The 17039-nt window shown below is 42.3% G+C and overlaps 1 protein-coding gene across 2 annotated transcripts in view; it reads right to left on the bottom strand.

Annotated features, from left to right (window-relative positions):
• LOC120535297 (adhesion G-protein coupled receptor G5-like) overlaps window positions 1-11036 on the bottom strand; it is a 53398-nt gene extending 42362 nt beyond the window's left edge. For both annotated transcript variants that reach the window (XM_039763045.1, XM_039763046.1), the window contains exon 1: window positions 10760-11036. In XM_039763045.1, the coding sequence (XP_039618979.1) occupies window positions 10760-10922 (163 nt within the window). In that variant the 5' untranslated portion in view covers window positions 10923-11036. The remainder of the gene's footprint in view (window positions 1-10759) is intronic.
• Window positions 11037-17039: the final 6003 nt, after the last annotated feature.

The following is a 17039-nucleotide window of genomic DNA, read 5'->3' as shown; positions in this document are numbered from 1 at the left end:
GTAATGTATGCCATGGATGATTTTGCAGGAAAATCTCCCACTGAACTCCTTGACTTCCTTCATCAGAAAAATTTGAATGAGAGCATGGGGCAGCTGTACAAATTGGTATGTTTGGCGGTGACCATTCCCATGTCCACTGCTTCTGTCGAGCGGACATTTTCAGCCGTAAAGCGAATTAAAACTTATGCCAGAAATACGACAGGGCAGGTTCGACTTTCAGCATTAGCTTCGATGGAGACAGAAAGGGACTTTTTGATGGAACTGAAGCGCATGGATAATCTGTATGACAGAGTAATTGAACTGTTTTTGAGGAAAGAGAGGAGGATGGATTTTGTTTACAAATAATCTGAATTTTTGGTGAGTAAAATGTTGCGATTTTCCTAAATAATATTGCAAGTTTATGAGTTATTATTGATGTTTTTTATGTGTGTCGCGGCTGTAGCTGCAGTAGAAACGAACTTGTTCACCCCTGGTTTGTCTATTCAATAAAGGCATTTATTCTGGCTACAAGAGTTATCTATCTGCGATGCAACGGCTCTTTATACTGTATTTCTGCATATTAAGATGGTTTTTATAACCATAAATTAGTTTATGAGGGGCGGGTTGATTCAGACGGAGCACTACTGAAGGCCTAAGTGTGAAATGCACGGTCCGCCACTGATATGTATGTGTGTATATATGTAGATATGTATATATATATATATATATATATATATATATATATATATATATATATATATATATATGTGGATGTATGTGTATACATATATATATATATGTATATATGTATGTATAAATATTGTAAAAAGGAGCTATAAAGGCGCCAGACCGGACACAGATGGACACAGAGACACGTATAACAGGTACAAGACCTTTATTTTTCTTCACCCATGGGCGCACGTCTTCCCCGTGACCCACAGGCAATACACGGTCCCACAAACCACCAGTCCAACTCACAGCAACACCACCTTCCTTCCTTTACCACCACTCCTTCTCAAGCTTTGTCTCCTTCCTCCCAACTCTCGCTCTTTGAGTGGTGGTGGCTGGCCCTTTTTATAACCCACCCGGAAGTGTTCCAGGTGCTTGACCACCTGGTCCTAATTGCACCTCCGGGTGGGGCTGAAGATTTGTCCAGCCAGGCTGCTGAGTCCATGCAGCTCCCCCTAGCGGCCATCTGAGCCCCCAACCAGTCTGTGGAGGACTCCATCTCCCATGGAGCCCTGCGGATGGTTGGGGAGTCACCGTCAGCCATGGAGGCTGCCACCAAGTGTCCCGGGGGAGATACTGGAGTGCCCATGGTGGCTCCCCCGGAACATAAGCAGCAGGGGCGTCCCTGCCGGGCATGGGACCCGGCTGTCTGTCACAGTATATATATATATATATATATATATATATATATATATATATATATATATATATATATATATATATATATATATATATATGTATATATGTATGTGTATATATTGTGATGGACAGCCGGGTCCCATGCCCAGCCGGGACGCCTCTGCTACATACGTCCCAGGGGAGCCACCATGGACAGTGCAATGCCTCCCGGGGCCTGGGGCAGCCTCCCTGGCCGTGGGTCCTTCCTCAGTCTCCCCCGTGGCTCCATGGGACATGGAGTCCACCACAGCCCGGTTGGGAGATGGGGTGGCTGCTAGGGGGTGCTGCGGAGAGCCAGCCGCTACAATGGACAACTTACCAGCCCCACCCGGAGGGAGGAGCGGTGGTGGCAGAAAGGGTTGGTTGTAGTTTGTTTGGTGCTTTTGGGACTGTGTATTGCCTGTGGGTCACGTGGAAGACGTGCGCCCATGGGTGAAGAAAAAACAATAAAGCCTGTGTTTTGTACACGTGCCTCTGCGTGGTCTGTGCCGGGTCGGGCATTATATAGCGCCTTTTACAATATATATGTATATATGTATGTGTATATATTTGTATATATGTATGTGTATCTATATACATGTGTATATGTATATATGCAGATATGTATGTATATGTATATATGTATATGTATATGTGTATATGTATATATATGTTTATATATACAGTATGTGTGTGTATGTATATATATGTATGGTCATATAAACGAGTCCAAAACATTATAAAGGTTTGGGGCAGCCACCCATATATTGTTTTTCCCAGCTGCAAAAGGGTTTTCTTATCAAAGAAACGATGTGCATATCACAGAGTCCAAAACAGAACTAACTATAGTAGCCCAAGATGGAGGCTTTAAAGGTCTTGAGAGGAACTGATGTAATCAAAGGGACTGGAACCGGAAGTGACGTCATCAAAGGGGCCGGCTTCAGAAGTGACATTATCAAAGGGGCCGGCTTCAGAAGTGACATCATCAAAGGGGCCGGCTTCAGAAGTGATGTCTTCAGAGGCGCCGGAACCTTGCAGGATTTCCTGGGAAAAGTCTGTAGGGAACTGAGAAAGACAGTCAGCGCACTCCGCCGCCCCCTGTTTTATAACAATTACTTGAGCCCTTTAGCTGCCTCCTACTCGCACGTCTGTGACAAGATATATATATGTATATGTATATATGTAGATATGTATGTATATGTATATGTGTATATACATTAATCCCTCGCTATATCGCACTTCGACTTTCGCAGCTTCACTCTATTGCAGATTTTAAATGTAAGCATATCTAAATATATATCACGGATTTTTCGCTGGTTCGCGGATTTCTGCGGTCACTTTGTCTTTTAATTTATGGTACATGCTTCCTCAGTTTGTTTGCCCAGTTGATTTCATACAATGGACGCTATTGGCAGATGGCTTAGAAGCTACCCAATCAGAGCATGTATTACATCGAATATAAAATCCTACTAATAACCTACAAAGCCTTAAATAACCTCGCGCCAAACTACATCAGTGACCTTCTCCATCACTATGTGCCTGCCCGTCCACTAAGGTCCTCTGATTCTGGCAATCTTGTTGTGCCCCACACTAACCTACACTCCATGGGTGACAGGGCCTTCAGCTGTATAGCGCCCAGACTCTGGAATGACCTACCGAAATTAATCAGGTCAGCTGACTCCATGAATTCTTTTAAAACAACTTAAAACTCATCTGTTCAGGAAGGCTTTTAGCTCTATTTGACTTCATTCCCCTTCTCTCAGTTTACCTCTCTGTCAAGATGCTCATGTAACCTGTATGTGTGTGCTAGACCATCAGTTCTGTTGTCTGTTAGGCTTTCTCTGAGTTTACTGTCTTAATCTTCTTATTTATTAATTTGCTTTGTACTATGCTATATACTGTATACCCTGCCGTTCTTTCTTATATTCTGTAAGTGCCTTGAGCATGGGAAAGGCGCTATATAAATAAAATGTATTATTATTTTATTATTACATATTAACTAAAACTCCTCAATGCTATAAGATATGCTTGATTATTCTTTTGACTGCTTGATTGTTTGCTTGTCTCTGCCTCTCTCTCACCCTCTGACATTCTCTGCGCCTGACGGAGGGGGTGTGAGCAGAGGGGCTGTTAGCACAGAGGTTGTTTGCTTAGAAGATACTGACGCTCCTCTGAAAAATGCCGCTTTATTGCGGTGCTTCGGCAAACTTAAAAGGACACATATTAATTTTTTGATTGTTTGCTTTTCTTTGCGAGCGCTCGCACTCTCTCTTAAATTCTCTTCTCCTGATGCAGACACTTATTTGAAGAAAAGATATATTTGCATTCTTTTAATTGTGAGAAAGAACTGTCATCTCTGTCTTGTCATGGAGCACAGTTTTAAACTTTTGACTAAAGGGTGTTATTTCATGTCTAGAGGGCTCTAATAATGTTACCAGTGTGGGAGAGTTTATAAGGGCTTAAAATATATAAAAATAACTATACAAACATATGGTTTCTACTTCGCGGATTTTCATCTATCGCGGGGGGTTCTGGAACGCAACCCCGCGATTGAGGAGGGATTACTGTATATGTTTATATGTGTGTGTGTGTGTGTGTGTGTATATATATATATATATATATTGTGAACATTACCCGGGCACAGACAGGCAGACATGTTGGTTTCCACCACCACACATTTATTTACAAAGACAGTGCACACAAACCCCAAGTCTCCAAAGTCCTGGCCAACACGCAAAACCTCCACTCTTCAGGCCGCCTCCACTCTCCTCTGCTTAGTCCTTCTTCCACCCGACTCCAGCCTCGAATGAAGGGAGGCGGCCCCTTTTATCAGCACCCGGATGTGCTCCAGGTGAATTCCGGCAATCACCCGCCGACACGCCCATGGGTGGCAGAAGTGCCGGTTGTACTTCCGGAAGCTCACCGGGTGTCCCTGTTTCTCTTCCTCCCAGCACTTCCTGTTGTGGCGGAATTGCTGAGGACCAGGGTTCCCAAGGCATTGGGGCACCCCCTGGCGGTGACCACAGGCCCCTACAGGGTTGGGCTTCCAAGCCCTCTACCTGTGGCCCCCAAAGCAACCAGGGTGGCAGCCCCTACGTGATCAAGGGTGGGCGTAGAGCCTGTTCTGGTCCTTCAGGGCGTCCCGGCCGGGTCGTCGCCCCTGGCATCCCTGACACTATATATATATATATTGTCACACACGTGTGCATGGGGGGCAGCTGAAAGGCTTAGAAAATACTGATTATACATCTGCCCAGGGGGAGCGGGGTACGCTGACGCTCTTTCTGAGTTCTCTGCAGGTCTTACCCGGGAAATCCCACCAGGAGCCGCCATTTCCAGGAAGGACACATCACTTCCGGTTCCGGCCCCAAGGATAAGGTCACTTCCGGTTCCGGCCTCAAGGATGATGTCACTTCCAGCTCCGGCACAGAGGACGACATCACTTCCGCCCTCTGTACTATAAAGCCCACTGCCTTTGCTCTGGCAGGCAGTTCTGTTTTGGACTCTGTTGCGTAAACTTGACTATGATGTCTCAAGTACGTTTGCAGCCAGGAAACCGAATTAAACGGGTGGCTGCCCCAAACCTTTTCACGCCTCAAGTCTCATCTTATTACAGTGGCATTGTCGGCAGGATGGTGTCCCTGAAGAACCCGGGACACGACCTTACAAGGAACCAGGTGGGTGAGTACGGGGCCGAGTTTCGGGGCAGGGAGTGCGCCGGGGGGTCAGGAAGGACGCGGTGCAGGCTCTGCTCCACGAGCATAACCCGGGGCTAACAACCCATCTCGTGGAGAAGGTAGAGGGGACCCACAGGCGTGGGCTGGTTTCTGGGGAACACACACAAGTAGCTCAGTGTGCTCTCCTGGGCAGGAGAGCCGAGCCGCCCATCGGGACCAAGGTCCCTGTTAACGATGGGTTGACCCCAGGCCATCAGGTAAAAGAAATACAAAACTGGGTGTTTAACCCAAGTAAAGGGCTTACAGAGCAGGCTATAGCTCTCTGGCAACAAGTGGGTCAGTGGCTACGGCCATTTGATTTGACCCCGTTACAAATCGTGCAGCAAGTGGCTTGTTTTCTGCTATTACAACACCTACCCCAGGATTTTGCCCAGCCAGCCTGGGGCGAATTTCATTCAATGGACGAGCTCCTACAGCTCCTAAAAACACCGAGGCCAGCTGTGAAACCTGGGAGGGCAGAACAGCCGCTTTGTGGACTACCCGGGAGCTATGTCCCACTGAAGCAGTCCCTTCCACGCAATCCAGAGCCTGTTCTGAAGTCGCCGGACCGTCTGGCCTGCGACCTGTCGGGGAATAAGGCGGACCGTAGGGGACAATGGCGGAGTTGTTTGTGTGCCCTTAGCAATCCCCTGGCAGACAAACATACGGGGGAGCTTCTCATTAACGGGCATAAAGTAACTGCCCTATTTGATTCCGGCAGCAGCGTGTCTGTCGTTGCTCGCCGTTTTGTGCTACCGCAACAATGGATTAAAAAAACGACCAGTCTCAAATGTGTACACGGAGATATCCGCACGTACAAAACCGCCCGGTGTTACGTATGTCTCGGAGGAACCCTTAGACAACTTACCGTAGCGGTGCACCCGGATCCTCTGTTTCCCGTAATCCTCGGGCGGGACTGGTCTAATAGTAACAGCGGTAGCCTAGAAAGCATTCCCCGAAAAACTTATGGCCTCATTATAGATGACAAAGACTCATCTCAAGCTGCTTCCACACCGTGCAATCAGCCGACAGGGAGTGGGGCGGAAGGCCAAGAAAATGACGAAGGCACTCCCAGACCGTCGCAGGCTGCTACGTCATCCACCAGCACCCCGGCAGCGAGGGAGGAGTCTCCGCCCCTTGAGGTCAGACCGGACCCACTCTCTGAATTGCACTTTCAGTTTAAAGCAACGCCGGCTTCTTTCAAGAGAGAACAGTGGAATGACGACTCTCTAAAACACACAAAGAATGCAGTGGTCCTCGTGAACGGCAACGCACTCATCAGCCCATGCCACAGGGACCTCACTTTGTCATTGATAATGATTTGTTGTATCGGGTCGCTGAACATGAGTGGAAGGTCCGGAAGTTGTTGCTAGTCCCGCGAACCTACCGGCGGCAGGTCTGCGAGTTAGCACACTCCCACCTTCTTGGAGGCCATCTCGGCTCCGACAAAACACTAGAGCGAATTAAGCTCCATTTTTTTTGGCCGGGGATTAACGAGGAGGTTCGCCGCTTTTGCGTCTCCTGCCCGGAGTGTCAACTGCGGCAAATTCCTAGGAGAGACCGTGCTCCTCTGGTCCCCTTTCCCCTCATTGACGTTCCCTTTGACAGGATTGGGGTTGACATAGTAGGACCCCTAGAACCCTCAGCCCGAGGATATAAATATATACTCGTCCTCGTGGATTATGCAACCCGATTCCCAGAAGCCGTTCCGTTGCGCTCGGCTACCACAAAAAATATTGCACGGGAACTAGTAGGAGTCTTTGCGCGAGTGGGCATTCCTAGAGAAGTCCTGACGGACCAAGGAACGCCTTTTACCTCGGAAACATTCAAGGAGACTGCCAAATTACTGAAAATAAAGCATTTAAAGACCTCGGTGTATCATCCTCAAACCGATGGGTTAGTAGAGAGATTTAACCAAACTCTCAAACAAATGCTACGTAAGGTAGTCAGCAAGGATGGGAGGAATTGGGACCAACTCCTCCCCCTTGTCCTCTTTGCCTACCGGGAAGTTCCTCAAGCCTCTACGGGTTTCTCTCCATTTGAATTATTGTACGGAAGACAGCCCCGGGGTTTATTAGATATTTTAAAAGAGGGCTGGGAAGGGGAGGCACATCCCTCCACTAATATTTTGGAATATATCGCCCAATTGCGCGATAGATTTGATGCAATTAGACCGATTCTAAAAAGTCATATAGAGGAGGCACAATCAGCACAGGCCCGCCTTTATGACCGTGGCACAACTCTCCGGGAGTTCCAACCGGGGGATCGCGTCATGGTGTTGGTACCTACTTCTCACTCTAAACTGCTCGCACATTGGCTAGGCCCCTACGAAATTAAGGAGAGGAAGGGTTTGGTCGACTATTTGGTAAAACAGCCCAATCGTCGACCAGCTGAGCGAGTGTATCATGTAAACCTGCTGAAACCATGGAAGGAGAGGGATCCCGATCCCTCCTCTGGACAGCCCTGCTCTCTCTTCGCTGAAGTAAGTTCCCTTAATTTCGGCGAGCAGCTATCTCCCCAACAGAAAAAGGAGCTCAAAGCAGCTATCCACTCCGTCCCAGAGGTGGTAAGTGAGCAGCCAGCAAACCAAGCGGCAGGTCCAATCCTTTCTCGGTTTAGCCGGGTACTACCGCCGGTTTGTGCCTCGCTTCTCCGAGAGAGCGGCGCCCTTGACCGATTTGACAAAGAAAAGAGCTCCTAATACGGTGGTATGGTCTGAGAAAGTGGGGGCGGCATTCAGTGACTTAAAAAGGGCTCTGACTTCAGCACCTATCTTAATCTCCCCTAACTTCTCTCTCCCTTTTGTCCTCCAGACGGACGCTTCGGACACAGGCTTGGGAGCCGTGTTGAGCCAAAGCGTCGACGGTGTTGAACACCCCGTTATGTACCTGAGCCGGAAACTGTTGGACAGGGAGACCAGGTACGCGGCGGTGGAGAAAGAGGCTCTGGCGATCAAATGGGCGGTGACTCAGCTGCGGTACTACCTCTTGGGTCGCATGTTCACTCTGGTGACGGATCATGCTCCTCTGAAGTGGATGGCCCTTCACAGGGAGTCTAATCCACGGGTCACGAGGTGGTTTCTTGACCTGCAGCAGTACAAGTATACACTCGTTCATCGTCAGGGGTCTCTTCATGCCAACGCCGATGCCCTCTCCCGGGCCCACGATCTCTCGGTGCAGGTCGCCCGACCCGACGGGTCTGGGCTGAGGGGAGTCTTGTCACACACGTGTGCATGGGGGACAGCTGAAGGGCTTAGAAAATACTGATTATACATCTGCCCAGGGGAGCGGGTGCGCTAACGCTCTTTCTGAGTTCTCTGCAGGTCTTACCCGGAAATCCCACCAGGAGCCGCCATTTCCAGGAAGGACACATCACTTCCGGTTCCGGCCCCAAGGATAAGGTCACTTCCGGTTCCGGCACCAAGGATGATGTCACTTCCAGCTCCGGCCCAGAGGCGACATCACTTCCGCCCTCTGTACTATAAAGCCCACTGCCTTTGCTCTGGCAGGCAGTTCTGTTTTGGACTCTGTTGTGTAAACTTGACTATGATGTTTCAAGTACGTTTGCAGCCAGGAAACCGAATTAAGCGGGTGGCTGCCCCAAACCTTTCACGCCTCAAGTCTCATCTTATTACATATATATATATATATATATATATATATATATATATATATATATATATATATATATATATATATATATATATATATATGACAGCAACACTCATAACAGTCACAAAACAATTACATTGACAATCATGTTACGTTATTTTTAAAATGTTTCCTTTTCTTTTTCATTACTTCTTTAACACAGTACTTCTTCGCTGCAAAGCGCGGGTATTTTGCTAGTTTTTAATAAATTCTGACTTGATAAACGAGCGACGTCTTGCAATACTAGTAATATGTATACACAGTGTCATTACAGTGTCATGTAATCACAACTGAGCTGATGGTTCTTCTCTCTCTCTCACTTCAGGATTGTGGGCAATCATCTCCTATTCTCCGTCTGAATCAGCATGCCTCACTCATATAGTCGACATCGCGTATACTGTTTATTACAGCATTGTGACTGTGCGTGCGTGCGTACATGTGCTGTGACGTGCATGTCCCTGTCTTGCACCACCAGCTTTATTCAGCTTGAGACAGCAACAGCGCGGTTATTTATTGTAGCAAGATCTGCTGCTCTTCTATACACAGACACAGCAGTCAGGTAGGGTTGTGGCCAAGTAGTACTGTGCCCTGCGCATTTATAATGTTCATTGTATCACCCACTGACGGCAGGTGCTTATATCATGTCAGTGATCTTTCTGGATTAGCTTTTTACAGCGAACTGCTACAGCGCTGGGAGCCTGCGATTGCTTTGGGACGCTCTTCCGCATGTTGTCCCGTTGGGTGGAATCCCACAAGAATTTAGAAACTCACTCACCCCAGCCATGATTCTTTTCAAAGGTAAAGTGCAGGTTAATTTGTTTTATGTATTTTTACTTTATATTTTTTATTAATCATTCTTATATGAATAGTTTTGGGTTGTGGAACGAATCATCTGAGTTTCCATTATTTCTTATGGGGAAATTAACTTTGATATACGAGTGTTCTGGACTGCGAGCACGTTTCCTGGAACAAATTATGCTCGAAAACCGAGATTCCACTGTATATCCAAGAATGAGCAGAGTGTTAGCTTTGATGAATAAAAGAGAAAACAATAACTTTACAGTTAAATTAATAAAAACAGCACTTCCTAGTCTAATTTCAGTAGCTTCTGTCAGCCCTATTAGATAGATAGATAGATAGATAGATAGATAGATAGATAGATAGATAGATAGATAGATAGATAGATAGATAGATAGATAGATAGATAGATACTTTATTAATCCAAAGGGGAAATTCACATAATCCAGCAGCAGTATACTGATACAAAGAAACAATATTAAATTAAATAGTAATAAAAATGAAAAGAATTAAAATAAAATTAATGTTCTCATTTACTCCCCCGGGTGGAATTGAAGAGTCGCATAGTGTGGGGGAGGAACGATCTCCTCAGTCTGTCAGTGGAACAGGACAGTGACAAAAGTCTGTCACTGAAGCTACTCCTCTGTCTGGAGATGACACTGTTCAGTGGATGCAGTGGATTCTTCATGATTGACAGGAGTTTGCTTAGTGCCCGTCGCTCTGCCACAGATGTTAAACTGTCCAACTTTAATCCTACAATGGAGCCTGCCTTCTTAACAAGTTTGTCCAGGCGTAAGGCGTCTTTCATCTTTATGCTGCCACCCCAGCACACCACCGCGTAGAAGAGGGCACTCACCACAACCGTCTGGTAGAACATCTGCAGCATCTTACTGCAGATGTTGAAGGATGCCAACCTTCTCAGAAAGTATAGTCTTCTCTGAGCTTTCTTACATAGTGCATCAGTATTGGCAGTCCATATTCAAGATATATGACTTTAGTTATCTACCACACAAAGCTCTTCTCGTTTTTCCATTTGTAAAGATCTATAGTCTAAAAACTTAGGAGAAAAAATAATTTTTTTACACGTGCCTGCAAGGAACCAATGGCATAGCTTATTGTTTGGACAGATTATTACATAAAATAAGTAATATACAGGAGGAAATAATACATTTAAAAAACAGTATCCCCATGTCCCTTGAATGAAAGGATATAAGATATTTAAAATCTTACCTGCCTCCAGCCTCAACCAGAATATGATAAACAACAAAAAGTTAAACTGCAAGGCATTCATCCTTGGCAGGGTATTACCAGGTCCTCCACCACCACTGTGTCTGTTCAAACACTTCACTGTCCTTCCTTTGGGTGATTTAAAAAAATAATTTGTAATTTGCATAACTTTTAAACCAATACTAAAGTTGGTCACTTTCCCTCCACTGGCTAATATACTTTAACTTATAGTAGGCATTCTAATGTTCACACTTTGCACTCTGCATATCCTTTACCTCCTTCCAGCAAGCACACTGACTCCAGACAATGAAGTTCTTCACATATCACATGTAAATGTATGGAGTTAGGGGTGGTTCCAAGAGGTGGGGAGTTAACTGAGATGGATTTCCTGTTTGCAGAAAATGTTTCTCTTTTTATGCTTTATGCTTTAATAAAAGGTAGCATCAGATATAAATAAAATTTTTAAATGCAATATGTTATCTAAACACTGAAGTAACAAAATTTGAATAAATTTAGAGCTTTCATATGCTTCATCTGCCGTTTTTTTTAAATGCACTTATACGGAAAAGGTGGAAAAGCCTGTCTTGTTCGTAGCCTTTTCATTTAATAGTGAGATTTAATTGGAGAATTACTTACCAGGCATTCAGAGAAGTGTAGGGGATGTGGCAGTGATGTCACACGGCCAAATAAAGTAGATGTTGACCTGGGATGATGTGTTATAGAAATGTTAATGTCAGAAATTCACTGGGGATAAACCATAATTCCATCATTTTGACATTTGCACCAGTCCTCAGTAAAATGATTGGAGGGGGGGTAATTGGGACTGGGGAAATAAATAAGTGGTGCAGCTCAAGCATGATATGATTCTACCTTTGCAACTGAAAGCAACCATTTGAGCTCACCTAATGTTCAAATAATTATATTCTTGTCTTCTCACGATTGCAAGTGCTAACAGATACTTTAAGCAGAGACTTTACTGCTGGATCTGTACATAGCAACGTGTGGACACAATAGAGGATCCAGAACAAGATGTGGAGGGCTTTGATATGAAATTTCAGAATGTCAAGGGGCATTTTAATTACTTGTTACAGTGCCTTTCTTTGAAAGTCTCTTGGCAACATTTCAGAAAACATGCAGCCGTCATGATCTGACATTTGCTTTTGAATATTTTATAATTTTTTATTCTCTTTAAAAAATTATTGAAACTTTGTTTAGGGGTTTTAGAGGTTAAGAAATCTTGTCTTTTCTTTTGTTTTTGTAGTTTCATTCTTAAACATTGTTAAACATAAGTAACGATCTTCCATGATACCATGTCCCTTTTCTTAAGAGCACCACAATTTTGAGGGTTACTTGTGAAGGCTTCTATGCTGTTGCTAAGTAAGGTCGATTGGAAGTGTGCAGTGAGTGAAATTAACAGGTCAAAGGTATAAAGGTCAGATTTCCTGCTTATCCAAGATTGGATTCAGCACAAACCTTAAAAGACATATTCATCTGATGTTTTGTAAAGTTCTGATTAACAAATTATGACTCTATTGCTTGACTCTGACATATTATCAATGCTTTGATTTAGCTTACATATGTTTATTGGTTCCAAATTTCTGCCCTACTGTGTGTCTATGAATTTTGTTAAACACATTGAGACTTAGTAATTTGCTTCTCAGCTCTTTGATTACAATTCACTATTTGTTATCCTGTTTACTATTCATCTTCCAATTCTTTTTTCAGTTAAAATCTACTGCTGCCCCATGCAGTCAATACAGTAGCATCTTGGTTGTATTGGAATGCTTTTCTCCACTGAACAGCAGTGCAGCACTGTAGCAGTGTGTTTTGTCTTGGTAAAGTAATATTTTGCTCTGTTTTCCCCTTTTGTATTATTAATAAGTAGCCTTTGTCAGAATGCATAATCTCACAGACTTACCACTGTTTATAAGGTATTGTAATATATAACTTCTCCCCATCTTCCCTTCTATATCTATAACCTCAGGCAATTAGGTATAGTAAAAGAAAAGCAAGAGTTAAGTTGCAATTTAAACAATGTATTATTGGTAATATTCATAAATAATAACAATATGCAAAGTACATTTGAATATTGTCAACCATACAACCTGATTAAATGGTGATGTGTAGTTCAGGCGGCACACAGACTTGTTAGTTACTTAAAATGTCTCTAGTTAAGTCTTCATTGGTGCTCAGCTTTCTTCAGAACAGGCCATATTACTGGTCCAATATGGCTGCCGAACTGTGCTCTTCATTGTGTTGTTCTTGTCAGTTCTTGGTGTGAGATGCTTCTTCATCATATGTTAGTAAGAGAGAGCGAATGTGGTTGAGCAAGTAGATTTATAGATTCTCTGTCCAACCCTTAGAGCCAATAGGACATCATGGTACTTAAAGGCTTCTGATACAAGCCAATTCCAAACAGCCATTCTTCAGACCAATGGGGGATACAACATCTTAAAACCTGCCACCCCCCAAGACCATATGTTAGGCTGCCTGGCTTTCTTGCGGGGGTTGAAAGACTTTAGCAGAGAAACACTTGTCAAACTGGTTTAAGGCACATCCTCCCCCAACTCTGTCATAAAATTCAAAGAGACCCATTCCTAAAGGGGGGAGTAAACATGAATGCTTCTCACTAATGTAACACTAAATCACTTTGCCTAAATTACAAATAAAGACAAACAAAATATTTATCAAGTTATATGCAAAATCTTGCACAACACAGTGTAAACATAATTAAAAAAAATACCTCTCTATTTAACCCACTAGCTTAACAGTTGGCTTACAGTGGTGGTGACAACACAATTATAATCTTAATATGTATTCTCATAAACATATAGATTAAATTCAGGTCCCTGAAATAAACTGACTAGCTTGCTATAATCACAAAAATGCATTGAAAGCGAAATACAATAATGATCTTTTAAACATATTCCCATGCTTTATGTTTACTGTGTTCCTGCCAACTTATACAAAGAATGCAATAACACTATTCAATCAATGCATGACATCAAAGAGTTTTTCCAGTGAGTGACTGACTATGCCGAACTTCTTAGCATGCCAGGAACGAATGTGTAGAGTGTAATTAATGAAGTCATAAAAGAAATTTGAGAAATGCTTATACTTCGAATTAAATCAGCATTTAGCAATGCATTCACAAGGTCTAGAGTTGCAGCCCTCTTTCTACATTGATTTTTTTTTTTGTTGAAAATGTGTTTCCAATGCTGTGAAAGTTTGAGGATCATTACTATTAACATTATCCTTGTCTTCATGTGCCTGTATGTGAGAACGCATACAAAACCGGGGCACATACAGTAAACAGATCTTCTTGCAATAAATGCTTTTGTAGCATATCACCTCATCAAAATGACTGTTGGAATCTAAAATAGCAATGAAAAATATGGTATGCATTTTGTGCTTCCATTTTGAGAATTGCAATTACATACACAAAGCTCCTCCACAAAAGAAAATGCATGAATTCAGCTTTTGTAAGGATGATTGGAGTTCTGGTTGCACTTTTGCATTAATTCGTACCATTTTTTCTTTGTTTTGGCCGTTTCTTTTGTTTCTACTGTACTCTTGCTTTGCTTTTGTTTTAGCACTCAAAGCATTAGGTCTTGGTGACTCCAAGTATGCCTCTTTTGAATGATGTATTGCTGAGGACATGTCTATATCATCTATTGTTTTATGCGAGAGTTTTACTGGGTAATTAAGTAATTACACTTGGTATGTTTATGTCAGTCAATGCAAGAGTTTAACTGGGTAAGTAAGTATGTTTGGTACTTCCAAATCAATAAGATTCTACATATGTTGTGCATGTTAGCTTCCTACTTCTTGGGCTGTATTGTTCATGTTGCATCTTGCATCATTCCTCAATGTATTTATTCCTGTAGAACTTGTTCTGTACGAGCGAGTGCATTTTATGTGTGCATGCATTGAGGTGAAAGTCAACATAGAAAAATTCATTTGTATTAAAATAATCTTACTACTTGTTCAGTTGATTGCTTTGTAAACCAGTCATTTTTACTTCAATAAAATAATTTTCATGACATAATTTACTGTAATTAGGTGATAGCTCATAGCGTGAATGTTTTTGTTTGTGCGTTTGGATAAACGTTTGTGCAATTTTCATTCTGTTGCAAGGTAAAGCAGTAGAAAACAAACAAAGTTTTAAATTTAGAATATAATTTATTGGGAATTATTTGGTTAATCCTGAAACTAAAATCAAGCAGTGAGTTAGATAAATGTGCTACCAGTACCTTATAATACAGCAGGCGCATGGGGCAGCACACAAAGGGAGGTCTATGTCCCGCACTCTGGGTAATTTTTTTGTAATCAGCTGAAGCCTCTGCAACATAAGACTCTAAAATCAGCACCCATTGTGAGTTCCACAAGCTTATCTAGTTTCTGTGATAAAAATGAACATGAACAGGAAAAGTAAGCTAACAGAAATAGGCATGAAGAAGAGTAGTCATTTAATCAAGCAAGAGTCTAAACCAGGAAGTCAAAAAATTGATCTTCAAAGTTTAAATAACCAGTCAAAACATTTAGAGGTCTAAATCAAGAAGTAAGTCAATTTGTAAAACCTTTCCTTATATAAATATACACATTCATTTTTGGCTTTACACAAATGATACCACAAAATGGCACCACTGTGATGTCATGAAAATAATAATAAAATTAAAGAAATACCACAGAAAACCCATATATGCAAATAATAAATATAGAAAAGGCTTGGGTGTACATGGCTTGAATTTCAGATCTTTTAAAGGCAAGATGAAAATTAACCTGTTTCACAAGAGTTGTCTGTCTTTCTAGAAAGTTTTTTTAACATGATGATCTTTCATTGGTTGGCTGCCACTGCTGCTTCTCCTGTTAAAACCTGTTGAATGTTGAAAAAGGGGTGCAAAGAAGTTTCCAGTGGCATTACCAAACTGAACAAGCGGCATTGCACTTATAAAATGAACATGTTTGACTGATTAATGCATTTAAGTTTTACTAGAGGAAACTAATTGTTAAATGATTCTTTGTGCAAGTGCTTGGAACAAACTATTGGGGTCATATTAAGCAGGAACCCTGCAAACTTTTATAAATGACTAGGTGACATACAATGACAGTCTTGCTGTCAGTTAAGACAGCAGACTTACTGAACTAAACAGACTTCTCGTGTTTGTCAAAGTGTGTAGTGTGGTACAGTGGCTTCTCATTTGACTTTAAACCTCAGGCTTGATCCTTGCCTTAAACATAATTTGTGAATCTGATAAACTACTTTCACTCTTTCACAACTGTAAAAAAATATGTGCTAACATTTGTAAAATTGTTGTGCTCAAAGACGGTAGCACAGAGAAGGGATGGAGTGGGAGTGGAGATGTAGTAGAAAACAAAGCTAAAGTCATAACCTGAGAATTCAAAAAACAATGTCAACAAAACCTGCATATTAATCAGAAATCATGGTCCATAAAACAAAGCAAAAGATCCTTAACTAAAAGATTGGATTTTAAGAAAGCTCCCAGTCTCAGAGAGAGAAGAGATGCTGGTGATGACTTTTGGAACTGTCGCTTCGATAATGTACCCCATGCATGTGATTAATATCCCAGGTAATGGTAAACAAATGGTGCTGCCCATAAAAAATAATTATGACAGCACAAAAATATTTAAATCTAAAAACATACTATTTATCTCCAAAACCAAATACACAATTCAAAATTTACACGATTCAGTATGCCAAGTACATGCAAAAAGGAGGGTCACCTTTCACAAATATGCAACAAAAAAATATTAACAACAAAGAGAGATCATAACACAATTGTAAGTTGTTTTGAGTAACAATGCAGCAGATGTTATTTTATTTTTAAGATACCTTCTTGTCAACTAGACACTTTCTCATTTGTGTGAGTGTGCTGCGCTTTACACTCACTTTACAACTACAATTTGTACCTACACAATAGTGGTGAAAGTGATTCACAGCGAAATGTAAGCTTTGCGGATCAGAAAATATAAAATTTGAAACAAGTTCTTTTAATAAAGTTTTAATCCACAAGACCATTTGGCATGTGCTTGTAAAGGTCACATACTATAAATAAAGGCAACCCAGTTCATAGTAACACCTTTACGTAAAACCCCTTGCAAAGAAGTATGGCTCAGTCAGTGGTCATGCATTTCATTAGCACCCAGAGACAATGGCTTCTATCATAATGTGTAATTTGTTTACAGTTTATAGTACCTCTTATCTTGAATTCCATCTAAAATAGACATATCTCACCAGCTATGAAAACAACTGAGCTGAAAC

This window comes from Polypterus senegalus, chromosome 9 (genome assembly GCF_016835505.1).
Source record: "Polypterus senegalus isolate Bchr_013 chromosome 9, ASM1683550v1, whole genome shotgun sequence".
Classification (NCBI taxonomy): domain Eukaryota; kingdom Metazoa; phylum Chordata; class Cladistia; order Polypteriformes; family Polypteridae; genus Polypterus; species Polypterus senegalus.
This window is presented reverse-complemented; position numbering and strand designations above follow the sequence as displayed.